Raw genomic sequence first — 27,498 nt, 5'->3', positions numbered from 1 at the left:
GAAATTCTTACAACACCACGAAAGGATGCGTCGTATCACGACACCGCCACATTAGTTTAGTTCAGTGGTTTCCTTTTTTTTCCTTTTCTTTTTTTTTTTATATCAGGCATTTTTTTTGTAGGTAGGTAATCTAAGGTCATGTGAATATGAACTCTGAGTAGTTTCCATTACTGCTGGATTATGTTCATAATGTGTAAATAGTCACCAAAAAGTGATTACTTACGATCCAGGCCGTTGATGTACTTCATGGATATCTCACAATGTCCCCACACGGCGCTGACGATGGGATACAGCTTCTTTCCTTTCAGTCCTCTAAATGCCACTCCTAGATACTGTCCATCCACCATAAAACTTAAGGTCCCTTCGTCCATGTCCAGTATCACTAGCAGAGAGTCCGGCAGGGTGAACGACTCCTCCGGCTCCAGGAAACAAGGGTAAGAGGGCAGTGAGCTGTGCGCCCTGTTCTTACTGTCGTGGTAGAGCCTATTACGTCCCAGATCCCAGCCCCAGGACTCACAGTCCGACCCCACTAACGCTGTGTACCCAACAGAATGTAAAGGAGCTTCGGAGGTTGCCACTCCGACCACAGCGTGGGTGCCTCGCTGCCGGACAGGCCAGTTGATCTTCCATACATGGAGTCCCCTCGTGTATCCAACCCGCCCCCGGATGCAGTCCGTGCTCTGAGCGACAGGGTGGCGATGAAACGTTAATTTATCGTCCTCTTTGATGAAGATGTTAAGCGACCGGTCATCGGCGTTCCACGCGTGACGGAACTGAGTCTCCAGTCCAGCGCACGGCATGTCCAGTAGGAGATCCAGCCTGGGAGGTTTGAAGAAATCCGGGCCCCTTAGCTCAGGGTGCTGTCGGCGATGAGTCAGGGGTCGGTAGGATGGGGAGCCACCGCTTTCCCCGCGACCATCTACTGATTTAATGCTGCCAGAGATCTTTTGGCCCATGGCTGCGGTGCAATGACTGACAGAAGGAAGAGGAAGGAAGAGGGGAAGGAGGCGTCGCTGCAGGTGGGTTCTTGCACGGAGCCTGACGTTACCTCATCAATGCAGTGAAACTGAGGAGTGTGTTTCTAACTGGAGAGTGGTAAAGGGAGATGAAGGAGGTGTATGAGAGACCTGTGTGATCTGGTTTCATGCCACAAATTTCTTCAGAAAGACAGAGCTGCTGTCACTCCTGTTGAGAGAAGCAGAAGAGGAAAAAAACATGAATAAAAACAGAGGTATGAATACCAGTCGTCAGCAGATATCAAAAAAAAGAAAGAAAAAGAAGAGGAGCTGAAAGAGAAGCACAGTGATGGCAACGGGTGGCAAAACTGATTGTTTCACAGATTTTGTGTGGCTTTGTTTTCAGAGAAATACACAATGAACAGGACAATTACTGGCACAAACACACATGCATTTCCTCTGACTCATTATGCATCCTCCCAAGAAAGTCATGCGCCTGTGCCAACACACGCATGTAGCCGTGCAAACATTGCCCAGTTGTGCAACATAGCCCAGATCTGAACCTGCCACACTCTCATTTAGTTAATGCAAATTTAATGGGTATTGCCTGAGTCTGCAAAAATATCAACAGAAGGCAAACAAAGCACAAGGTAATAATTTATCTCCAATCCTCTGTGTAACGGAGTTGAAAACGTCAGCTAGTCTGCATGCCGAGGCGTTTGGTAAAATATGATGGAACATGGCTCCAGTTCTGTCTTTGACGCTCATGTGTGTGACACACATAAAACAAGAGCGAGCTGTAACCACAGTTAATACTTTCATTTTTAGGAAACAATTTTCGTTTTCATTGGTAAAATCGGTTTCCACTGTAGGCGCTTTAAGTTTTAGTTTAGATTTTAGTTAATTTCTTTTTATTTCACTTCCACTTTGGGAATCCAAATCATTCATTTCTCTCACTCCAGTCACCTCATTATAACATTTCTGTCATATTTCTATTTGATTTACGCACATCTAAATAAATTGGACATCTAAATAGACAAAAAATTAACTTATTTTAGTAATTATTTTTAAAGTTGTTGCAGTAAACGAACTGAAACCCTTATTTCAGCCTGCAAAGCTGCTACAAAGACACGATTTCTCGTTGTCATGCACACACACACACAGGCAGGTTCGGTGCACTTCAACCAACGTAATGATCTCTTCCTGGAACGACAGCTTCTGCTTCCTGTTCACAGGAAAACAGTCAGCCACACTTCATGCAAACGGGGAAGTGAATCACACAGCTCCCTGCATGTCTGCTGCTTGTATTTACCTCATCCTGAATAAGCCACAAAGTGACTGTGTGTGTGTGTGTGTGTGTGTGTGTGTGTGTGTGTGTGTGTGTGTGTGTGTGTGTGTGTGTGTGTGTGTGTGTGTGTGTGTGTGTGTGTGTGTGTGTGTGTGTGTGTGTTAAATGAACTGACGCTTCTTCTGGTAAGAGTGTCTCACACTTCAATAGGAGTGATTCACACCTTATTTACCTGTCAACACTGCGCTGTGTTACAAAAAAAGTGAAAGCACAAAAGGCAGCTATCGAAGATCTAACCTCGTTCTGCTATTGACAATACAAACTGTTATTTACAGTTTACATGAGAAACTGCTCTGCTACTGTATCAAAATTTCTAAATAGGGTCTATTGTCTCATTTTTTTACTCAAACTAGTTACTTAAGCCTAAAAAAATAACATTGAGTTAAAAAAATATTTCAATAAAGTATATTTTTACAAAAGCTTCTCAAATTCAGTTTGTTTGTTTTTTTAAACTGTAAGTATGCAAAAGTATTCATCTTGACAGGGAAGATTGTAACATTAACACTGGGGACTGAATGGCAAAATAACTAAAGGTTAACAATATCAAAAAAAGGAAGGTATAACTAAAAACAATGGTGAAAAACTCTCATAGTATGTGGACAGGGCTTAACCTCAGCCATCACAGCTGAAATGCCTCACCCCAACCCTAATTCAAACCTTTTAACTCCACACAGGATCAGTCCAAATGTCCTCATTTTCCCCAAAGTCCTCACACCCAAGCTCTAAAGCTGGTCTTCAGAAAGATATTCCACAGCACGAATACAAGCGTCTCATTTTGACCACATGCATTTTCCAGTTCTCTCTCTTGCTCTCTTTTTTTTTCCCTTCTCCGTGAAGGTCATGGCACCTACCAGCCACGCCAGCCAACGTATGCCACTACTCAGTTCACTCCTCAGCATGAAACGACTCAGCGCTCAGACACACATGCACACACAAACAGACAGAGCACAGACAGCTGCCTCAGTGTGTGTCATCACGGCTGGCAGGTGGGTTAAGGGTGGACGCTGCATGGAAGATTTCAACAGTCATCGCCGCCAAACCTCAGCCACAGAAAACATCATATGAATTCGTACGCTCTCTCAGCGTCTTTATACACGTGTCTCAGCAGGTTCAGTCTGGCACGGCGCGTGGCATTACAGGGGCCGTCATCAAGGAGGCACTTGACCTCTGACCTCCATATCGTCACGGTCACTGTTGCATAGTAACCTCGCACGAGGCTGGTGGTGGGCTGGCATACTGCTGCGAGTAGCAGCAACATGCTTCTACCATCTGTTGTTTACTTTCCCTCCCTCCATCTTCCTCTTCTCCTGCTACTGGCTCCTTTAAGACTGCACTCATCCCTTCATGCAGTCAGTTAGAGTTAGGCAGGTATGGAGTGGACAGCAGCTGACGTAGTGCAACGCACGTGCCAAATACACACACACGCAAAAGAAGGCAGGTTTTTTCTAATAACTCCATGATTATTGTTTTCTTGGTCAATGAATCATTTGATCTATAATGTCACAAAATAGTACGTGTCTGTGCACCGCCACTATTGTGGTAGGAAATACCAATTTTCTTTTACAAATTTAAATTAGGAGTTTGATTACCTTTAATATGAAAGGAATGTGCAAAGGTAGGATAGGATAGGGAGGATCAGAAGAGAGACTAGAAAGAAAAACGGAAAAAAAAGCTAAAATAGACGATCGGCAAAGTCGTCTTTAAGATATGAGACAGAGAAAAAAACTATAGAAACTAGAAATTCCACTAACAGCGAGGTGAAAAGTTGGAAAAGAATGAGATAAGAAGGCAGGTAGAGGGCAGACAGACTGTATTGTGCAGCTGGTGTGGGCTGGCTTCATCTGGCTTCTCCTGCTGTACCACTAACAAGCTGCAGCCACCTGGAAGCTTAGGGGAGGTGTGTGTGTCTGTAAGTATGTAACATTGTATTAGAGGCGTGTGTGTGTGAGTGCGTGTGAGTGTGTCGGCCTGTCTCACGGACTGTGTTTCATTTGAAACTGTCCAGCAAGCTCTGACTGGGCAGACAGGCTTTGAAGTCACACACACACAGACACACGCATGCAGGGACAGCTCACACACAGGGAAAGGAAACTGCTGAGGAACCTCTCACTCATGCTGCACCACCCTCTGAGAACAGACTAGAAACGTCTGTGGGCTTTTCCACAAAAATTACGCCAAGAACCCTGAGCGCTGTGTTTAAATATAAAACTGTGATTAACAGAAACCGAGTTGTCCCGAGTCTTCAGCACAGTGTTTAATGCGGCGGTGTTTACTGTGAGTGTGCGCTCGCTTGGCAGTTAATCACAGATTTTTAAAGAAATGACGCAGAAGTTTACAAAGGATAACGGCTAATAGCTTCCTGATTATCGGTTCACACATGAATGTCTAGCCTGAGAGTCACAGCCACCTTTAGACAGCGACAGCAGAAGAAATAATACGTATTATCATATTATTATATTCTTTGGAAATCTACTTACCCACCTGCCTTGCCACAAACACCACTTATATCTGTCTGTTTAATATAAGGAGTGTAATCAGCAGCTGGTTAGTTCAATTGTTTTTTTCTTTTTTTCCAAGCACAGAGGCGAGATAGCAGTTTTCACTTTGTTTTATTATTTATGCTGAGCTAACTATCCAGGCTGCTCGCTGTAATTTTCTATCAGGGGCGTTTTCAATCTTAATTTACTTCATCTGCAAGAAAGCAAATTAGCCTATTTGCCAAAATGCCAATTTAAGACATTCTCATTCATTTAGAGCAAAAGGGTTATGACATGCAACAAAGCCAGACTCAATTTCAGTCAAACAGATGCATTAATTTAAACACAATGAGCAGCGAGCTCAAAGTTCACGTGTCTGTTTCAGTTATCGAACACGAAATTTAGCAGCTTCCTCCTGAAATATTGAGGTGTCTGTTTTTTCCCTCTGAAGGACTGTCAATGGGTTGGCTTTAAAAAATAAAGAAAAACAGTTAAAATATCTATTAATTATTCTATAGTGTAAAATTCACCACGCAGCGCCACAGAAGTCTATCGGGAAACATTGTAAAGCTTTAGAGCAGACAAACAAACTTCATGTGTCTCATGATTTTGTTCTGCTCAACCCCGCTTTGCCTTTTTGTTCGGGGGTTTACCCGAGGCCCAAATGTGAACCTTGCCTGTCACTCCAAATTACTGCAACTTTGCATCATTCTCGTGACGTCTGAAAATGAATCACAAAATGGTCACTTCTTCCACTTTCCACTCCTGGGAGGACATCTGGGCACCACAGTGTACAAAAGCAGCACTCACACACAATCCCAAACACACATTTATAACATACAGCATCTCTTCATAGCAACAGCTGTACCCACTAGATTAAACAAACTACCATCCTCTCTACATTGCTGACATTCATTCCTACTGAGGGAATCCCTGGGTAGCTGAAGATGCCAGAGCCAGACATAAACTGTACCGTCTGGCTCCTAACATGATGTCAAAATACAGACAGAGACAGTGGACTGGGATTTTAAACTCCTCCAGCTGATGACACCTCTGGACTTATTAGGCTTCTGCAGAAAGAGACGTTACCACTCGCTATCGCAGTCACCCTTTGTAGGTTTGACCCTCTCGCTTTACTGTCTCCTCAGACAGCTGTTTTCAACAGCTTTCCTGTATTTGCCACACTCTCCTTAAATTTTCTCTCAGCTCTCATTCCCGCTGCCTCACCCATTTGTCTCTGCTACCCTCTTTCTGCCTTCCAGTACCAGTAAATCCAGGGAGACTAGCAGAACTGACACCCTATCAGTTTGTAATGGCGTTTAGCGTGTGGCATTGCAATGCAAGCTCAGCAAGCAGAAAAAGCACAGGTTGCAAAACTCCGGACATAGCTGCATACTAGTGCACATGCTCACTGTCACAAACACTCTCTCACAGATAAAATTACACATGTACTGTGAAAGTTAATGGCTGCCTTTTTCCTCTTCCCATTTTTTTTTACTGTATCTCTGATGCATTACTTTTGATGGATTCCCACTTGCTCTCCTTCTTTGTTCCATCAGTGTGTCAACTCTTGACAGAGTTAACTTTACAGAGACGCTGTCTGGAACCACGTTCCCTAATGAATCATGTTCCATCTCCTATATCTTCCTCCTCGATTCATATTAATCTGCTCTGCTCTTTCGCCTTAATATTAAACAGAATCATGGGTGATTTAGGAACTGAAACTGATGTACTTTCCAGCTTATGAAACTCTAAAATGCAGAGGATGTTGTCTGCTTCTAAGCTGCTATGCTTCTTCCATGCCTGTCGCAACACCTTAAAAATCCATGGCGCCCTAAGGGAAGACCATTAGTGCTACAGTGATTGAGCACCCCTTTATGGACAGCTATGAAGAACCTATTCACCCCTCTCTCGCAGACATATGGACACACGTGTCCGCACACAGACACGGCCTTGGCAATGCCATACATAAAGCTTTCTGGGGCAGCTGTGGCAGATTCACAACCCCAGCAGTAAAGAAGCTGCATCAAAGTCTGTGTGAATATGATGCGCTGCTGCTGCCTCGCTAACTTAGCTGAGCCGCTTCCACTAGTGTGATGAAACGTGTCACACCCACACAAGTAAAAGCACAACCCAGGAATTTTTGAAAACATATATACCTCGCATGATGTAATGATGTCTAAAATTCTGAGTCACAGATATTCTGTTTATACACCTACGAAACACTGGGGAGTTTTTTGGAGCTAAAAGTTTATTAATTAGTCAACCTGCAAAACGCGCATTTACAATTCTAATACAGAAAAACCCATAACAGCAGGTTAACATACCGACATGCTGATGTTCAGGAGTGATGTTACCCTTTTAGCCACACTAACTAAAAATTGGCTTCTGGGCTTTAAAAGTGACATCAGCGCTCAAGTGTCTGGAATCTGTATTCTTTTTACTGACCAGCAGGAGGCGACACTACTGACTGCAAACAAAGCTCAGCACTACAGAAGCATATGGGAAAATGACCTCCAGCTCCCATGATCTGTGAAGCCATTAAACTCTTTGCTGGTGACCTGATGGCTAGTTTCAACTCTTAATGCACACCCCCATTAGTCAAAAAGGACAATAATGCATTGCACGCATTAGGGCGGGCCTATCATTGTGATCAGCTCAAGGCTTCACTTAACAATTGATGTCTGAAGGACGTCTAGTTGCATCTCTTAGATGCAGTTTATGGCTAACCATTTTTGCTAAGCAACATTTGGTAATGAGGAAAAACCTCAAAATTCAGCTGATAACCATGGGGCTGAAATAAAAATATTGGCTGAATTAAATTTTTGATCTAATGATGGCAACCAAAGCTTCATGGCATTTCACTCAGTTGTTTATGATATCCGAGTTAGACAAAAGTGCTGGACCAACATCCTGACATTTCCATCTGATCAGCATCGTATAACAACTTGTTATTTTGAGATTTAGACATCTGGACTAGCAAAACCAAAATAATGGAAACTGTATGTTTTATGATTGAGACGCAGCTCACATGGTGCTCTGCTCGGATATCTGATTGAGAAAAGTACACACACACACACAGAGTGAGAGAGAGTGAGAGGGACACAGCATGAGACTGAGAACCCTCCCCACTGCTCTCCGTTTTTAAGAAGAGAAAGACAAAAAAGAATTACAAAATCAACAAAAGGTGTCAGAAAAGTTAAATAGCAGCGGCTGAGAAGGAGTAAAGCTGCACGGATCTGGATCTGAGTGAAATAAAGAGAGCTTAAGGGAGCAAAAAACAATGGAAGGGATGGAGGAGAGAGAAAACAGAGGTCAGCAGCTGACAAAACAAAAGGATAAAGTCAGAAAGGAGAGCTGCTATCTCTCTATCCCAGAATGGACTACACAAATACGCCCTCCTGCCCCAATCCATAGACTAAACACAACAGTGAGAGAAACGCTACTGCGGCGCGAGCAGTCAGGTGCTCACAAATATATAGACAAACAATAGTGTTTAAAAATAGAAAGCGGGATCTATCTTATTGCATGTGAGCAGGGGGGAAATCCAGAGGTAGTTTATCTGAGAACTCGCAACTGTCTCTCTCCCAAACAAAAGCTGACCCCCCCAACACACACAGACGCAAGCAGACACACTCAAATACACATACACACACAGGGGTATCCCAGCTGACCAGCTGAGACCTCGAGACCATTAAGAGAATTAAAAGCGACAGAAGGTGAGCAAGAAGAGGGAGAGCCGGAGGGAGGAGAGGCTCAGTGTGAAGCAGCATCCATAAGAGAAGGAAATGTTTCCAGCAAAAGCAGCAATGCGTAGGCTCATCACCGTCTCTCGTAAACATGATGAAAAATGAATCACACTAACAGCGACTTTTAACCTTCATTGTCTATCCCTGTATGAACTGTCACAAAGAGCACTTCATCGCTCTAAGGCTGCTCTGTTTCTTCCACAAGTACACACACTCCTGAAATAGCAACAATCTCTCTCAGCGGGGTATTTGAGCAAAGACACACTTCACCTTGTAGACATCAGATCAGATCAAGCTGCTTACGGGGAATCTCCACTGACTCTTCTCACAGCTCAGTGCACGTAGCTGTTCAGCCCGAGTCCATGTTCAAATCCAAAAGGCAGGCGAAAAACAAGCTTAAACTCCTCCAGCCAGTCGCCGGCAGCCAGAAAACCCGAGAAGACAGGAGGAAGAAGAAGCAGCAGCCGGCAAGTCGGACAGACAGAAAGAGAGAGAGAGACTTCATTCCTCTGAGAGCTTCCCACCTCTCTCTCTTGCTCCCTCCTCCTCCTCCTCCTCCTCCTCCCTCCCTTGTTCCCTCCCTCTTTTCTCTCCCTGGAGCTTATCTGTCCTGAGGCTATCACTTCTTTTCTTACCCCCCCCACCTTCCCCCAACTCACTTGTGCTCGAACTCCGACGAGTGTTTCTAAGGCAGCACCGTCACAATTTTCTCCGCCGCAACTCGCAGCTCCACACGGACTTTTAGCACCACTCCAGTTTCAGTTCCACTTCAGCCTTTCCGAGAGGAGAGCTGGGGGCGGGGTGGGGGAGCGGGAGAGAGGCCTGAAAGCCGATCCGTTGATCTAATCAAGCAAAGTTACCAACAGCAACCAGACCAGCAGGCAGCTGAGAGAAACACCCGGTACAACCCCCCCACCCATGACTCCCCACTTCTCACAAAGAGCTCACACAGAGCCAACCAACCACACCAACCCCCGCCTCGACTGCTGGAGCCACACACAGACACACATGTTCACGTACACATTCACCCCGACACGTGCCGCAAACGCCACACGAGCGGATCATGTGCACATTTCAGGCGTCAAGGTGAGAAAGGCAGGTCGTGTCCTACGTGCACAGATACGTGGAAAGCCACACACATTCAAAAGCCATTAAGCAAAAGATTAAAAAGAAGGTTAAAAGAATAAATAATTGCTTTCACAGTGTTTGATTACTGTTGCTGAGTACCAAGTGTTCCTTTTTGTCCACTTTCCATGTGTGCAATTAGCACATTAGATTCAGTGCTGTCTGGGTGATGACCCCCGCTCTCTTTTGTTCTGCTCTATTACACTCTGTGCCGGCTGCTCTTTCCTGTTGTCACCTCCTTTATCTGCCCACAACTGCAAATTGCCGCATAACTACTGCATAACTCTGAGGTGATGTGATGACTATGTTCATTTATCAGCCTTTTCCTGCAGCTACATCAGTCAATTAAGAAGTCAGGAAAGTAAATAGAGCACTACAGACAAAACACAAGCACATTCCAGAAAGCTCTCACACTTTCTCTCATCACCGTGTGGCATTCAGAAAACACGGCACACACGTGTTTGCTGACTCACACGCGCAGACACATTAACACATATGTAGTCGTGGGGATCTGCAATCCTGCAGGACCGGGGCCCTGCCAGCTCACTTCCTGTATGAGCTTCCTTTCCCCAGGACTGGTGTGACCACCGGGGAACTAAAACCCCCACAACAACACGTCTCCCACTGTATCATTACAGCACATGTCAGCTCAGGCATTCAGGCGCAATTAGCAATAACAGAGAGTTGTGTGAGAGCAAATCATGGTTTATATGACTTTTGTTTTCAGACATCTACAACTAACAGTGAGGTCACGTTTAATGAGGAGTTCGTGTACAACACCACCACCCCACAACAAAAACACAAATGAGACTTAAAGGGACAGTTCAGAGTTTTGGGGACTATATTTATTGCTTTGCTGTGAATTTAACCATTTAATGCATTCACTGCATCCCTGGATTTTACTAGACATTACCCGATATCTAACAACAAAGACTTGTATGATGTTAGAATGCACCAATTTGTTCCAAGGTGAGAATAATGCAGGTAGCAGTTCAATACCAGCGAACAAAATATGTTCTACCCAGACATCTCCTCTCACCCAGGGCAGGGCGTGGAAATACTCCAGTAGTGAGAACACGTCTGAAGTGGACTACCCTGGATTTCATGTGTACATGTTAGAAATAGCAGTTTCACAGAATGTGGGACAATGTCCAGATGGTATTATCCCTGAAATGTCTATATTTCATGTGTGAAAATGGTTTTGGTGCTACTGCTGGATCGCTTATGAGAAGGATGGCTGTGGCTCAGGTGGAAGAGAGGGTCGACTAGATTGGTCCCTGGCTCCCCAAGTTGTCCCTGATGCATTGTTCAGCGTGTGAGTATGTGTGTAAGATAAAAAAAGATCAGATTAGATTACATGAATAGCTTTTGGATAGCTGCTATTTTTTTGTTTTTTTATCTAAAAACATTCTTTTATGGGATTGAATCAGTCTCTACAAGATGTTCCATCATTGTTAAGAGTCAAGGAAATGTCTGGCAATTACGCCCACTAAACCAGCAAGTTGCTGTTTTACACATTAGTTATAGATTAAAAGAGATATAATAGTAAACCACAGTCACACAGGCCTGGATACTGGGCAGTGACCCCCTGACAACCTCTGGTCACAAGGGAACATGTGTAATCCTTAACTAGTTGGTGAGTGGTTCCTGGCGGTGAAACTGACTGCTTTTTGGTGCTACATTAAAAATATTCTGGTGACTGGTTTCAGCGCTAAAAGTCTGAATTGGTCACTTGTGTTTTGCATGGAAGATGGCGACTGGTCGGCAAAAACCTGCAAACTACTCGCAGAACTTTAGTGAAAGTCAAAAAGTGTGACAAATCAAAAACAGAGAATGTTTGCTTTAAAAATGTAGTGCCTTACCACTGCAACCTATTTTTAAAGACTTTTATTTTGAAGGTGAACATTTTCCTTTTCCAGTTTGCGCTGTCACTGTGTAACTTGCTTATGCTTAAAAAGGCTTTAAAATGTTAACATGAACATGGCTCAGAGTGCTGAGAACTACTACACAAAGACACACACACACACTTATGTCAGAGCCAGTTAACTGGCTTCATTCAGGCTGGAGGTGGAAAAGAGGAAATGTACAGATGTGTATAAACACACTGGGGGCTATGGATCACCTGAATGGGTCACAAACATTACCTTTGCCCTACACAAGCAGTGTTCATACATCTGCATCTACTCAAACCAGCGTCTTAACTGACTTGCCACTATTCTAAATACCATCCACCGAAGGTCAGTGGTTTTGAATGTAAGCACTCACTGTAGGCTAACAAGGAAGGAGTGAGAAAGGAAGGTCAGAAATCTGGGAAAGAATCTGAGATTCCATTTCCACAGAAAGCTTTTTTGTTTTGGTTTTTTGATGAAAGTGTATCTGACTTTGGAATTTCCCTGTGTTTATTTTTAGACATACTCACATGAAATAAAGTGGAACTCCTGGTTGCTTAATTTCTGCAATCCTTTGTGTTTTGTCATCATAGTCTAGGATCAGCTGTAAACACAGTGCGTCAAATCACAAGGTGAAGGTATATTTTCTTGTTTATTTAATTTATGTACTTCTAATTTGCATTTAAAATACAAACCCCCAAACTCAGCCCCCTAATTCTCGTGGCTAAGAGGCTTTTCCGGGTTTTAGTTTTGGGAGGCTTTGCTTCAAACCAGTGATCACAAAAATTGATTGCATTTGTCCAGCATGACAGCAATAACATACTGTATGCAAAATCCAAGAAGGAGCGATAAAGTAACATTAGGTGTTAAACACACAATCTTTCTTTTATTTTATTATACTATATAGAGATTTTATTGCTTAAGTAATTGTGTCTAAACCAAGGAAATGAATTGCCCTGATCACTTTAATGTTTATCCTGCTACAAAGAGAAATGTGCAGGGTGGGAGGATTTCTGTTAACTGCTTTCTATATTTTCTGCATCTCAGGGCTCATATCCATCAACGCCACTGAGTAAATTGTCAGTACGCTTCACTAAAACAAATTCTTGCTTGTTTTTCCATTAATACACCACAAGACTGACTTCTGTCATCCTAAATAAGAAACCAAAGAAACTGTTTGACATTACAGCTTCAAGCTGAGGACTGCGGTACATCCCCCATCCCCTACTGGACCTTTTCGTAAATTGCCCCTGATTTTCTGCCTCAAGGCACATCCACTCTAAAGGGACCCCATGGGGTCTGAGGACACATGTGTGTGTGGGTGGGTGTGGGTATGCGCTAATCTGCAGGACAATAAGGGCACTGTCCTTACCCCACACAATTAGGGCTAGGGGCTTCACAGCTGAGCATCTTATTGACAATAGAAACTGGAAGTGTGTGTGCCCGTGCATTTGTGTGTGTGTCCTACCAACACACGTGTCAAACACAAAGCCATCCAACTGTCCACATCGGCCAGGGGGGAGGGATCAACAGAGAGGGGGAGACGGATGGATGGAAGGGGGGACAAATGTGGGAGAAATGAGAGAAAAAGGGTTTTGAAACGTGAGCCTCAGGGGAGACGGGTGAGGATGGACAGGGTAATATATATATATATATATATATATATATATATATATATATATATATATATATATATATATATATATATATATATATATATATATATATATATATATATATATAAATATGGGAGATAAGTAGAAAAGGGTACAGATTGAAAAGCGACAGGAGTAAGGTAATAAAAGGGTGCTGATGAGGACAGATAAGAGTCAGCTGTTGTATATGGATCCAAATCACAAAGAGGATGTAGTCCCACATATAATCCTTATAAAAACCACAATAAGTTATTTTTATTTGGGGTTTTGTGGGAATTAAACAAAACAAAGATAATCTGAATAAGTGAGATTTAGAGGTAGGTGGATGCTGTCTGTCTTCTGTCACCAGTCTCTCTATTAATCTAAATTTGCTGGGTGCGGGCTATAGCTTTATATTTTACAGACAGACGAGAGATTGACATCAGTTTTCCCATATAACTCCTAAAGTAATAAACTGAGATTGTTTTGATTTCTCCTGGAGGTTCTTGGTACCAGTTCACACAACCTGCCATCAATATTGAGTAGTCTCCACCATCCTTTAACTAACCTCCCATCCTTGAACCTAAGGTGCAATTACCCGCAAAATGTCCTCATGTCTGAGGGATGACTGTGTCTTTATATCTTGAAGGAATACATCCTTGAAGGCGGACATTTATCGTCCCTAGTGTAACAACTTCACCAACACTTAACTGTCATACTGCGTGAAAAAAAAAAAAAAAAAAACGGTGCACAGTTCCTTTTCCCTCTTGCACACATCAGTGCTGACCATCTGAGTACAGCAGGTAGGCGTTAATACAGACTGGCTGCGCAATCAATGATGGTAAATGGAGGCAGCAGGAGGGACAGACAGTGATCTGCTGCTTTCATTTCCCTCCCATATCTCTTTCTCTTCCTCCCTCCATTAAAACACAACCGGACCATGTCCTGTTTCACTATAGGAAAGCTCACTTAATGAGGCACAATCTCAGTTTGCAGTGCACTCATGCAGTTTTCTCCCTTTCAGGCTCCTCACTTTACACCATCAGTGCCAGGTAGCTTTACTGTCCAGCCTGTACCATATACATTTCTCTCTTTCTAAGTCCAAGCCTGACTGTTTTGTTCTTTTGTAACTTAATTAAAGCTGCATTTCTCTCTCTTTCTTTTTTACCTAATGGTACTTCATCCTTCACAGTGCAAAACATACAACACAATATTTTCCTGCTGTTACTATTATTGCTACTTAGTTTAAAGACGTGGACATGGAGCAGAAATTTCTTTATTCATATAAATTCTGGTAGCAAACCGAGAAACCCAGAATCTGAAAACCAGATTTGTTTGTAAAACATTTGTCTCTATTTCTCTTGGTTATCCAGTATGAGATATTCACACAGCTGTATTTTACTTGCTCCGCTTTTAAATACTGAAACTTTACCACAGTCTCAATTTGAATGTGTGTGCTCTTCTTTTCCTTTCTTTAAACCAATAAGCCCCTACACCCTGTTCTTTAATTACCATTCACCATTAAAACATGGATTAGAGATCTTTGCACAGCACATTTTAAGGCTCAAAACAGTTCAGGTGAGGCTGGAGGTGAAATTAATGAAAGGTATAGGACAGAAATCCTCAGGGGTCCCCTGAGGATCAAGTGAAAAGGTTGCTACACCCAAAGGACCCTTTCTGATTGAAACTAGTTTTAATTTTTTATCACAGTAAATAGCTAAATAGCTTCAAGTTCAGTCAGTAACAACAAGAACACAGAGACCAAAACAACATCGGCTCCATGGTAACACCTGGGTAGTGCTGTCAAGATCACCTGATGATTTTTGAACAGGATTCTCCAAACACAGTGTTTGCAGCGTTTTAACTGGAGATTTCATTTCCAAACACCAACCTGAACCTACAAGCATCTCTCGCTATTTGCTGTGACTCGACGAACGCTTTGGAAAAATATCGACAGCTAAACAAGTGTAACAGCGACTCTTCAGTGTTTCCTGAGCCCAAATGGACCCAACATTTGTCTCAGAAAATCTGGTAAGCTTTTCTCATCTGAGCAAGCAAAAGCTTTTTTTGAATTCTCTGCTCAAAATTTGTCTAAAGCTTTCATAATCTTCAGGAAGCAGAGTACACTTTGGAGTTTAACTTTCATTTTTATTACTTAAACATTTGTAAGCACTTTTAACAATACTCTGTGAACATTTGTGTTTTTATAACATCTGTAAGACTCAGTTTTTGCTTTTTTGTTGTGTCGCCTTAAAGTTTTCTAATGCCACACATCACACTGTTTGATTGATTTTTCTAACTATGAACTCTGTGCATGTTTTTATCATTCAGGCATCTTGGGCAGTGCAGACTAGCGCTGCTGATATGAAACAGCAGCAGGAAGCTAACAGGATTGCTGAAAGTGAAACGGTGCAAGAATTAAAAGATGCACTCCATTTTGCCACTCAGGAGTTGAAGACTGCAAAGGAGGAAAATGCATCGTTAAAGAAGAAGATTGCCGTCCTTGAAGATGCTCACAAAATGGAAGTGAGTAGCCTCCAAGAAGAGCTCAAACTCAAGGATGAGGCGCTTCAAAGGTGTGTGAAGAAAAGAAGAGCTCGAACCAAAGCCTGGGTAGAACTCCTCCATGAATCGACGATAAAAGACATGGAGATAAACACCAGGGAACAACACTGGAGCAGCAAGTGGCAATCAACCGAGAAGAGTCTGAAAGAGGAGAAAAAAAAGTGGAGGAGCTCCAAATTAAGAACAAGCTTCTGTTTGAGAAATTACAGGAAAATCTGGACACATGGAAGAACGTCCTTCAGGTGAGCTGTCTCCGCTATCACTTCACTTTACCATAATGTCATGTTTGGTCCTAACAACTTCTGTCAGACTGAGTCACAGTTCAGTAAAATACATTTTACTCTGTCTACATAGGAGCTTGCACCCAATGCTGACCACCAGGAAGAAACCCTGGAAACAAATTCCCATGAGGAAAAACTGGAAAGCCACGAGGGAGAAGAGGAGGGAATGGACAAACCAAGAAAGGACGAGAAAAAGCAGGAAGAAAAGGAGGAAAAGCAGGAGACAGAAGAGGACATCGAAGGAAACCTCGAGAGAAAAAGTGACGAGAAGATGGAAGATAAAACAGCAACTGAAGATCTAAACCCAAACCTCTGCCTGGTTCCCATCCCTCTCACTCCCTCCGACTCTTGCCCTTTACCCCCTGTCCCTACACCCCAACTCAACCCCCCTGCCTCCTCCCTACCTTACCCACTCTCTCGTGCCCTTTCCTACTCTTCACCCAGCTCTTATTCTTTACGCCACACCCTTAGTCTCCACACCTTCCCCCAATCCTCCTCCCAACCTTACTCGGTCTCTCGTGCTCCCTCCTACTATTTACCCTTGTTTTCCAAACCTGTGCAGCCCCTAAACTCTAATGAAATTTTTGATCTGCTTTTTTGTTCATTTTAAAATAAACATGTGAAATTTCATTAAACTTACAGTCTTTGTTTGGATCATTTTTTAACCTATAACAAAATATTACAGTTTTGTGCAGAAGAAATGAGACTTATACTTTTTTTAATAAATTTAAGTGATCAAGAGTCTCTTGTCAAAAAGGTTTAACAGTTTATAAAGGTTAAGTTGACAGCGACAGACTTTATTTTAAAGAGCCCCAAGATAAGAAACGTGTTGCAGTTAACAAGCAAGAAAAAAGGTATTTTTATTATTGTGGTTTTCAGATGCTAAATATCTAAACCTGACATATGGCACTATTAAGTCCTTTGAATGGGTGAAAGCTAGTAATGAAAAGGCCTCCTACTAGCATGTATAAAAAATGAAGGCATATTAAGCTTCAACTTTTATTCCATATTTGATCTTCTTTCCTTTTAATCATCTCCATGTGAGAACAAGACAAAATTATCAAAAAGGATTTATTTAATAATAACAACAAAAGACTGTATATAAAAGATAGACATAACCCGTGTGACCAGTTGCCTTCTGTGTTTTAGGAGCTAGTATTGGACTGTATTTGAGCAAGATGGTGAAATGCTAAGTTACCAGCTGAAGCTGTCTGGCTTGGCTAATAAGTGTATCAAACACCTTTTGGGTCCAACACACAAACATGGATGCAGCGAAAAAAAAAAAAAAAGACTTCTTGGATGCTCTGTTTCTACAATTTGCTGCACAGTAAGCCGTATTATGTTAATTAACTGCATTAAAATGCACCAAGGGGCACCAACACCACAGTCAGGAGTAGACAGCTAACGTCTATAACTATCGTGTCTCCACCCATTTTTCATTTAAAGCAGCCACATTCTCATTAATGTGCAAATTTAAGTGATAATACATTTTAAAAGGGTCAGTTATAACATCCCCCTCCCCACATTCGCTGAAGAGCCGGCCATTTTCACCTGAAGCTGCCTTAACCGGTTTTTTTTGAGAACTACAGGATTTTAGCTTCATCCCCCGAGGTTGCTCCTGACCATCACAGGCAATCACATGTGTGAACACTTGTTTCCATTACACGAACGTTTGCAAACATATGCAGCACGACTGCACGGTCTCATTTCACCTCTGTAATTGCCTTCTTAATGTGTTTGAACTAAGACTGACAAAATATTTCAGATCCTTTCAGTTGATACCGTCTCTCCCTCTCTCCACCCACTGGCCTTTTTCTCATTGTCGTTTTGCTCTCCAAACCCTTCATCACAACCCTTTTCACCCTCTAGCTCTGCCCAGCCATTCATCACTCCAGCACTTCCTCTTGCCACTCCTCCTTTTATACTTGCCTTTATTCCTCCCCTCTGCACCCTCCCTCCTTCCCTTTCTTTAACAGCTGCTGGCCTGCGTCTGTCACCGCTGACCCCTCATTGCCACGTGCCGTCTCTATATCCCACAGAGACCCTAAATCATTAACTTATGCGCATGCATATACATGCACAGATCCGCGTCTGATTGGTGGCTGTCTCCTGCCCACAGAGAGCTAGAAAATCACACTCATCTGTGACTGCAGGCCCTCAGTACACTTCAGTATTGCCAGTCAATTAAATGTCTTATGAAAACCAAGTCTTTTGCAGGAAGAAGTCATTAAGTGTCACCTTAAGACGGCTTTGGACATTCAGCGTGTGCTCAGGCTACAACGTCAAGAACATCAGAGCTGTATTACTGCATGCGGCACCTTGTTAAAAACAACAGGGTTGTGTCCACAACATCAAACTGCTTATCACACTGCTGTGTCTCAAAGATAAGCATGTGTTTTTAAGACTACCACAGTTCTAGACTACTTGTCATCTCCAGAGTGTTGCAGCCATATGAACATGTCATATGTGGAATAATCTTATCTTTCTTATCGCATTAAGGTTTGACAGCGCTCGAGATGCTACAACGGGATGTTTGCAGTCTCACGCTTGTCTTCGTGTCACCCATGTGTGCCACCTGCACATGGATGTGGTCAGTGGGAAATCCACAAAAAACCTACACTAGTCATTTTATTCTCCATTGACTTAACTGCTGTTTCAAATTCTGAGTAATGACAAGAAAACCGGTTACACATACAGACAGACAATCAGATAAAAACAAAAGGTGAGACAGAAGTAATCAGTGGAGACACTGACAACACACACACACACACACACACACACACAGCTAATCCAATGGCACGCAGGCTTTAGTGCATCTCCTTCACTACGTTACTGAACTTTAACATCAATTCAAACTGTGGAAAGTCTCTAACTTTCAAAGCAGTTTTTCACTAAGTTATGGAAAAACATTCCTGTAAAATAAAACGTGGCACAATTATTCAAATGGAGGCTGATGAGTTCACAAGTTCCCACATGCTGACTTTCAGTAAAACGAAATCCAGGTCACAGTGCACATACTCTGTGTTCAGCGTACATCGACTCTGTATTCAACGTGGAACTGACGAGGTCAGGCCCAGCACAAATGTCAAGGTTGACGTTCATCAATAAACCAGAGACGCAGATACAAAGTTATCAGGACTGATCTGAGCAAGTATAAATAATATATTTATATACACAGACTACAGCATGTTGAGTTTTCCTAAGTGCCTTGTCTTTCATCTTTGTGTTCTGCATTCAAAACCCGTGTTGCACTAGGTCATATAATCTGTCAGAGCACCATTAAAGCTTCCATCAAACCCAGAGTTCCATATTTTCCATTTACCACATGTCACACTGAGCAAAGGGACCCATTTACAAAATGCGATATTAGCCCTGTCACAACAGGTGACACGCACTCTGTTCTTGTCATACTCTGTGACAACCGCAGTGTTAGCATCCACAGACAGGTCTTTTTTTCCCCCTCCCAAGTTTGGTGTGCGTGTTGTTTTCACCTTTCTCGCTCAATGTTTTTACATATTTACGTGCAACTGTAGGATTCAAGGTCACAGGACTGAAGACAACTGAAGACTGCCAACTGCTGTTCATCACCGCAATATATGCTCACCAGCCACTTTATTAGTTACACCTGTTCGTTAATACAAATATAATGGCAGCAATTCAACATATTTAGACGTGCAGGTCAAGACGACCTGTTGAGCTTAAAAATTAAGAAAGGTCATCCGAGTGACTTTGAACATACCATGGTTGTTGGTGCCTGACAAGTCGGTCTGAGTATTTCAGAAACTGCTGATCTACTGGGATTTTCCCACACAACCATATCTAGGGTTTACAGAGAATGGCGTGAAAAAAAAAAAAATCCCGTGAGTAGCACTTCTCTGAATGAAAACGCGTTGTTAATATCAGAGGTCAGAGGAAAATGGCCAGACTGCTTCGAGCTGATAAGCAGGAAACAGAAACTCAAATAACCACAACTTTTATGCTGAAGAGCATCTCTGAACAACCGGGTCCAAGGCAGTACTAGCAAGATGTACAAGATGTTTTTAATTCATATAATAATTTTAAAAAATTATAAAATACTGCAGGGATCAAAAAGATTTTAAAAAACTGTTCATATTTTATAAGAATTAATTGAAGCCTGTTGAGTTTTCTTATACACAAAGTTATGTGTATGTGTAGTTTGCTTTCATGTCTCTCAGTCATCTTCTCCTTCCATGTCTTTCCGTGTTTCCTGGTGCATTATTAACACAAATGGGTACTCTGTGGTGATGTGCATGGGGACAAGCTAGTCAAAATTTAACTCAATACTGCTATTAGTGGAGACACCGAGGTACTGCAGCTAGCAGCAAGTGTCCAAATGCAAGTAAAAGCAAAGTGTTAATATGAAAACAGCAGGAAAAACAGGGTTCTTCAACCAAACATTAAAAAATAGTCTTTGAAAGGCTTCATAAACTGTACCTAAAGACAGAAAAACACTGCAAATTAACTGAACTGTTGAAGCTAAGAAATGTTGCTGCTTTTCTTTAAAGTCAAGTGCATCATATTTGGTCAATGAGTTTTTGTATGTTTTTGAGACTTCTACATCATCAGGGTGATTTCTCTGAGTTAGAAGGTTCACTAAACACTCCATTTTCAAAAAAAAAAATGTTACTTTTCTGGCAATTATTTCACAGCTCAGGCTTTAAAGGGTCAAATTCAGTATTGTCATGACTCAATATTCAGTCATGACAATAACACAGGTTGTTCAATAACTCTCTGCTAAGGTACTTGAATAAATGTGTCTGTGAACTCATGCGCGGTACAGACTCGAGAGGCAGCAGCCACACAGTCAGATACTACATCGACACGTAGGCGACGTCAGAACGATTAAAGAAGAGTTTTAGTGTTGAGTGCTATCGAGCAGCATTCTGGTGAACACAGCAGCACAGACAGCAGTTTTTCAGCCCACAGCAACTTAGCAGCTTACGGCAGCTCCATTTCCTCCAGACAGAGTGGGAGGGAGCACCAGGCTGCTACGGTAATCCACTTTACTCTGGGATTAGCATCTCTCTGCAGGTGTCACTCTGTCCATCTCCGTTTTTGACCTCTCTAATAATCTTCATCACTCTACAACTCATTCAGTTTTCTCTGCTCCTATCTTTACCATTGCATTGAAACCAAGGTAGTGATATTAAGATCAAATTATACTTGATTCTGCCAGGAAAAACCCAAACCACAAATGTTTGGGAACGTTTAATTCTCAGTGTTTCCCAAAGGCTTACTAAATTAATATAAATTTATGCAGTCCATCGATTTTTTTTTTTTATTATTCCACTGAGTTTTTAAAAAATGGTTTTGTATAATTATAATAATTATGTAACCATTATTCTATTGAGACAAATGACAATCTCATGAGCAAATCAAAGTATTAGACAAGTCTTTTAAAACATGGTTATCACACATGTTCATAACTTGCTCGCTGGTTATACAAATTCTGATTTATCTAGCTGCTCATCAGTGCAATGGGGCTGTCTGGGTAAACCTTTTTAATTCCTTTTCCATTTCCAATTAACGTGCAAAATGGAAATTGTTGCAAAACCAATCAGCACTATGTGCTCTGTTGGAATTATTAGGCAAATATGTCCATTCTGTCCATAAGGACTCTTCATGTATGTTGTCTTACTCCAAGCTGTGCAAGCCTACTAGTGCTAAGCATATTAGGTGATGTCATCTCTGTAATGAGAAGGTCAGTCAACATCAAGGTCATATCAGGTGTGCATAATTATTAGGCAACTTCCTCTGATTTTCTTTAAAATGGGTCAAAAGAAGGTTTTGAGAAAGTATTGATACCTAAAAATAGTGAGATATATTTGCAGAGCAATGAAGCAGTTTTAAAATTGCAAAGCTGTGTCGTGATTTTTGAACAATCAGAGTCTAGTTTCTATTCAAAATAGTCAACAGCACCCCTAATGTTTGTGTGGAAAACCAAGGCGCAAAATAACTGCCCATGAACTGACAAAGTCAAAGTTCGTGCAGCTGCCAGATGGTAATTGTGGTTTACATTCAGTTTTTAAACATTACTCATGCAACATCACTGGAGTGCTCAAAGCACAAGGTGTGCAATACTCAGAACATGGCACAAACTGTGAAAGAATGAAAAACCACCACTGAACAAGACACACAAGCTCACACACACAAGACTGGGCCAAGAAATATTCAAGATTGATTTTACTAAGGTTTGATGGACTGATGAAATGAGAGTGAGTCTTGATAAATTAAATGGATGGCCCGTGGCTGGATTGACCAGGTGGCAGAGAGCTCCAGTCCCACTCTCGCCAGCAAGGTGGAGGTGGGTACTGGTTTGAGCTGGTATCATCAAAGATGAGCTTGTGGGGCCTTGGAGGGTTGAGGATGAGTCAGCTCAACTCCCAAACACTGCAAGTTTCAAGTGAATGTTTAGTTTCTTCAAGCAGTGGTACAGGAAGAAGTCGGCATCCTGCAACCAAATGATGATTTTCAAAAAGGACAATGCTCCATGAAACCACCTCAAGTATTCACACTGCTGATCTGGAAAGGGAAAGAAGAAAAACTGATGACATGGCCTCCTTGTTCACCTGATCTGAACCCCAAAACACCTGTGGTCCATCATCAAATGAAATTTACAACTTAAAACAGTACACCTCTCTGAACAGTGTCTGGGAGGATGTGGTTGTTGCTGACACTATGTTGAAGTGAACAGATCAAAACACTGACAGAATCCATGGATGGCAGGCTTTTGAGTGTCCTTGCACAGAAAGGTGGCTATATTGGCGCTGATTTGTTTTTGTTTTTGTTTTTGAATGTCAGAACTGTATTTGTGACTGTGGAGATGTTATATTGGTTTCACTGGTAAAACAGAATAATTGAAATGGATATCATTTGCTTTTGTTAAGTTGCCTAATAATTATGCCTTAATAGTCACCTCCAGCACACTGTCATATATCCCTAAAATAGCTTTAAAACTACAAACAAACCAAAAACTACTTCCAAAAACATTCAGCTTTGATATTAAAATTTTTTTTGGGTTCATTAGAAAATGGTTGTTGTTCAATAATAAAATTATTCCTAAAAAATACAATTTTGTCTAAGAAACTGCACTCCCTGTAGTTTTCAAGAAGGATGTCAAATATGTCCATTCTGTGTTAAGGACAGTAGTAACTCTTCCCCAAATATCAGTTAAAAATTAACTCATTAGTCAGTCAACATGAAGGTCAACATTTTTAGCGATAGCAAAACATTTTGTCTGATTTTCTTTATCATTCTTTATCGTTGGGTTTTGGAGAAAGTATTGATACCTAACCTTTCTACTACTATTTCCTTACAGCAATGAATACATGTTTTGAAAGAATGTGTGTCGAACTTTTTGGCACACTCAGTCTAGCCGCCACAAATTGCCAGCATCTGTGAGCACCCCTAATGTTTTGTGTTGTTGCATTGTGGCTGAAAATGAAGATGAGAGATGACAAACAGCTGGTTCTCGACAGTCTGTATCAGTATTGGTAATTGTGGTTTACATTCTTTTTAAACATGCTTCATGCCTTCTCTCTGCCCTCTTTCTAGTCCATTATATCATAACATGACACAAACTGTGAATGAAGTCCTCAGAAAGTTTCTTTTTTTCCTCACACAGACTCGTAAAATGTTACCAATTGCTTACTTTGATTTGAGAACACTGGAATTAAAGAGAAAATTTAATAAATTAAATAAAATGTAAAAATGAAAAACGACCAGGTGACAGTATGCATCGACTCTCTCCTCTCACTCCACAGGCAAGAACGAGAAACAAAGAAAGAAAAAGCTGAGCGGCAGTGGAGGATTAGTGTGTCAGTAAACATTCAAAAAAAAGCTCCAAGTGAAAAAAAGTTTTGTGCTGCAAAAATGAAGGCGCTGCTCACTGCCGAGATGAGACAAAAAAATAACAAAAGAAAAAAACCACCTCAAACATTGACTCTACAATCTGGTGAAAAGGTCAAAAGATGAATATATCCTTCTGAAATGAAAAACACAGCTAACAACACATCAAAGGACTTAAACCACCACCACCACCGATTGCCAGAAGATGGATGTTGCCATGACAACTAAGAAGTACGTTCTTTTCCTTACAACAAATCAGAAGATTTCAGTAGGAAAGAGCCTACACAGAGGATGTCTCCACTGTAAGAATAAGAGAGGAGAATATAGAGAGCCAAATATAGGAACAGAATAATGAGCTCCCTATCAACTGCTCCATCGTTTCCATATCTCCTCTGCCTTCCTCAACGCTCCAGCTCCCTGTCATTTATCCCTCCTCTTTTTTAGCTCTTTCTGATGCAATCCCAAATATTTCCCTAAGGCCAGGGATCTGTACAAAAGGTGTACACCAGAGTTTTTCCATGATGGCACTGTAAGGAAAAAATGTCTCTTTAGTAACCAGACCGAAAAGAAAACATATTGGAAAATTTTCCCATCTCAAGCATGGGATAACCCAACATTTCAAATAGCTACCAATCCTTTAACCACACAAAGGACAGACTGGATTATGGAAGGTGTGCACAAACATCCTCAAAACCTCTCAACCCCCACAAGACTGCACGCAAGGATTATTTTTCCTGTCTTTATAAAATGAACTATTTTCTTAATCATAAAGCAACAATTTTGTCTAGAAACCAGGATAAGTTTTCAAGGTTGTATGCCTTCGCCAACCAACAGAACAAAACCCCCAAATATCCAGTTTGCTTGCTCAAAAAACAAAGAAGCAAATCTTGAGACACTGTCAGAAACTTGCATGTAACTTCTTTTTGCCTAAAATGGGTTCAAAGTAAATGCTTGATTAATCAATTGCTCTGATGCGTTACAGATGCAGACAAATCAGCCAGAAAACCAAAAACGAACTGGCACTTACTGCATCCCGCCGCCACAAATTGCCAGCATCTGTCGGCCGAATACAACCACCTGTTGTATCGTGGGAAAGATGATGAGGAACAGCTGACAAACAGCTGGTTCACAACTGTCTGTATCGCTGAATGGCCGTCTGTCTCAATATTCTGTACCTGCTTCATGCCTTGCATCTGCCCTCCATTTGTCCATTCTTTCTGCACATTTATTGGCTTCACAGAGTCCTCAGCAGTGGTATTTTTCCTTCTTCTTGTTTTACTTTGTTTTTCTTAACCTTTTTTGCTCTCTGAACACACAAACTTTGTTTTACCCAGAATAATGTCAGCAGTAAAACACAAAGTGCTGACAGGATGACATACTGTTTCTGTCCTGAGTGTTCTCCAAGAGCTGCAGTACACTCGTTATGAAATGGAGTCTAGTGCTTGAATGCTTGCCCTAAAAATAGCTGCAAAAAAGATGAGTGAAAATTGTGATATTTTTTGAGCAAAAAAGGTGAACAACAGAGAAAACATAGAAACAACAGTGACTGGACAAACTCTAAAATAAAGTTTTTCCATTGATGAACCTGACAGCTAACAACACATGAAGGAAGAACCTATCTAGTACCGATTTTATAGCAAGGACACTGGACAAGGAAACTGTACGTTCTTTTCCCTTAAACAAATCAGAAGATAGCAGGGAAAGAGATCGCAGGTCTATAAGAACAGATAAGAACTAAGATTGAGGATGTAACACTCTGCCAGCTGGTTATGAAAGCTACTTTCAGCTGCTCCCCTATTCACAAGGGCTCGCCACAGCGGGTAGCTTTGCATGTTTGAGTTGGCTTTTTTTTATGCTCTTTCTGATGCAATCCCAAAGGGTTCTGAGTCTCCTCCATGGACTGAACTGGGGATCTTTTGGTTGTTAGGCAAATGTTTAAAATACGACTCATGGAGCCATCAACTGGTCCTGATCAACCAAAGTGAAAATCTTTCTTTTATACTGTTGAAATTTGTGTCAGTGTGTGAAAAACATATTTCAAAAGCTAAATTGAGGTCTATTTATTCTTCATATTGGTTGTTTTAACCTAAATATATGAAAATAACAGGTCTATGTAAATGCTAAACTTAATTACCATGAATTCTGACACATTTCAGTCAAAAATGACAAAGTTATATTTGAGGTCATTTAGAAACACTGTCGTAATTACACTGCTTGTCCCCCAGCGAGCAATGTACCATGTACAATGTTCAACCATTATCATTGTTTATGCACTGATTACATTCGTGTGAAATGGATTGTTGTTAGTAATGGACCCCCGAATTATCACCCAACTCTAAAGTTGTGGAGCGTTTTAGTGTCTCTCAGCTCAGCAATGTGGTTTTCGGTAATGCAACATTAATGTTTCGATTCATTCAGACAGCTCTCAATTTAGTCACAGCAGGCACCTATTCTGAGGGAAATGGTTAAATAACCCGTTTTAGATCTTACAAATCACAGAAGTGCAAACAGACAAAACTCCAATCGATACTTTTGGTCCATATCTGCTCGATGTGAAGCTGAGCCACTCTTATCTTTTGTCATAGTTTTGCAAAACATAAAAAAAATCCCAATATATACATAATAAATGTTTCCCAGAGAATTCGATTCTACTGGTAGAGGAAGCTGGGTGCACATGTGCAGACATGTGAGTGTATAAAAAGGGGTGCACGTCTCCTTTCTTAAAGGCATGAATTCATATCCATGCACCCATCTCTTATCTTCTGTTGGGTGGCAGTGGCAGTAGACTGAGCAGTGTATATGTTCCTCTCCCCGGCAACATTTTCCAATTCCCTGTGGGGGATCCACAGGTATTCCCAGGCCAGGGGAGATAATCTCTTCAACAGATTCTAAAACCTCTAAAGGGACTGGTAGGCGCCTGGGACTAAGGAGACCAAATGTTGAAGTTTTAAAAGTAAAATGTTCTCTTTCTCTTCATTGATTCAGGATTTCATCTGCTCCGCATTTCAGGGCCCCCTTTGTTCTACTTTTTGTTTTATAGGCCAGGCCAAATGCTTTTATTGCCAAATGTGGGTAAACGGTTTAGACTGCAGGCATGCCAGTTTAGTGCTGGGACTGTTACTACAGAGCCTTTCTGTTGCAACACATGCAGACTGTGGTTAAACATAGTCTTGCCAAAAGAGTCCAGACCTTCCTTATAAGAGATGGTTTCTGAATGCAAGTTACCCCGACACCTGTACATGTCATCATATGTTAACATGGTACCCACACACATGCAAGAATTCACACCCATACTATCATATCTGATACCATTAACCGTGCACTGGTGTGTTACTGGTATCAAATTTTAAATGTTTTGTGTTCAAGGTTCAATATTTTAAATAATAATAATATTATAATAATGATAAATAATAAATGTAAAGACATTTTCAATAAATATAGATTTTAAATGATTTACAAACCATTGCATTCTGTTTTTACTGAAACAGTTTCCCAACTTTCTTTTAGAAATGCTTTTATCAAATGTTCTTTGGGCAGTTTCAATAAAAAAAAAAAAAAAAAAACGTACATCTGTTCCATACCTTTACAAATTTACTGACCTAAGT

At 41.4% G+C, this 27,498-nt stretch overlaps 2 protein-coding genes across 7 annotated transcripts in view; one reads left to right on the top strand and one right to left on the bottom strand.

The window, feature by feature from the left end:
• Nucleotides 1-27,498, bottom strand: part of LOC116314038 (SPRY domain-containing SOCS box protein 4-like) — a 79,809-nt gene that overhangs the window by 37,287 nt on the left and 15,024 nt on the right. For 4 of the 6 annotated variants that reach the window (XM_039602785.1, XM_039602787.1, XM_039602784.1 and 1 more), the window contains one exon: nt 224-1,185. In XM_039602785.1, coding sequence (XP_039458719.1) covers nt 224-956 — 733 coding nt within the window. In that variant the 5' untranslated portion in view covers nt 957-1,185. Of the gene's footprint in view, nt 1-223; nt 1,186-8,800; nt 9,032-9,189; nt 9,369-27,498 lie in introns of those variants that run through there. The other 2 variants (XM_031731924.2, XM_031731922.2) reach the window with 2 other exon arrangements.
• Nucleotides 14,989-16,663, top strand: LOC120434547 (golgin subfamily A member 6-like protein 2). Its single transcript, XM_039602788.1, has 3 exons — nt 14,989-15,209; nt 15,510-15,985; nt 16,098-16,663. Exons 1-3 carry the CDS (start codon nt 15,180-15,182, stop codon nt 16,324-16,326), a joined length of 735 nt encoding a protein of 244 aa, XP_039458722.1. The 5' UTR covers nt 14,989-15,179; the 3' UTR covers nt 16,327-16,663.

Source organism: Oreochromis aureus, linkage group 18 (assembly GCF_013358895.1).
Source record: "Oreochromis aureus strain Israel breed Guangdong linkage group 18, ZZ_aureus, whole genome shotgun sequence".
Classification (NCBI taxonomy): Eukaryota; Metazoa; Chordata; class Actinopteri; order Cichliformes; family Cichlidae; genus Oreochromis; species Oreochromis aureus.
This window is presented reverse-complemented; position numbering and strand designations above follow the sequence as displayed.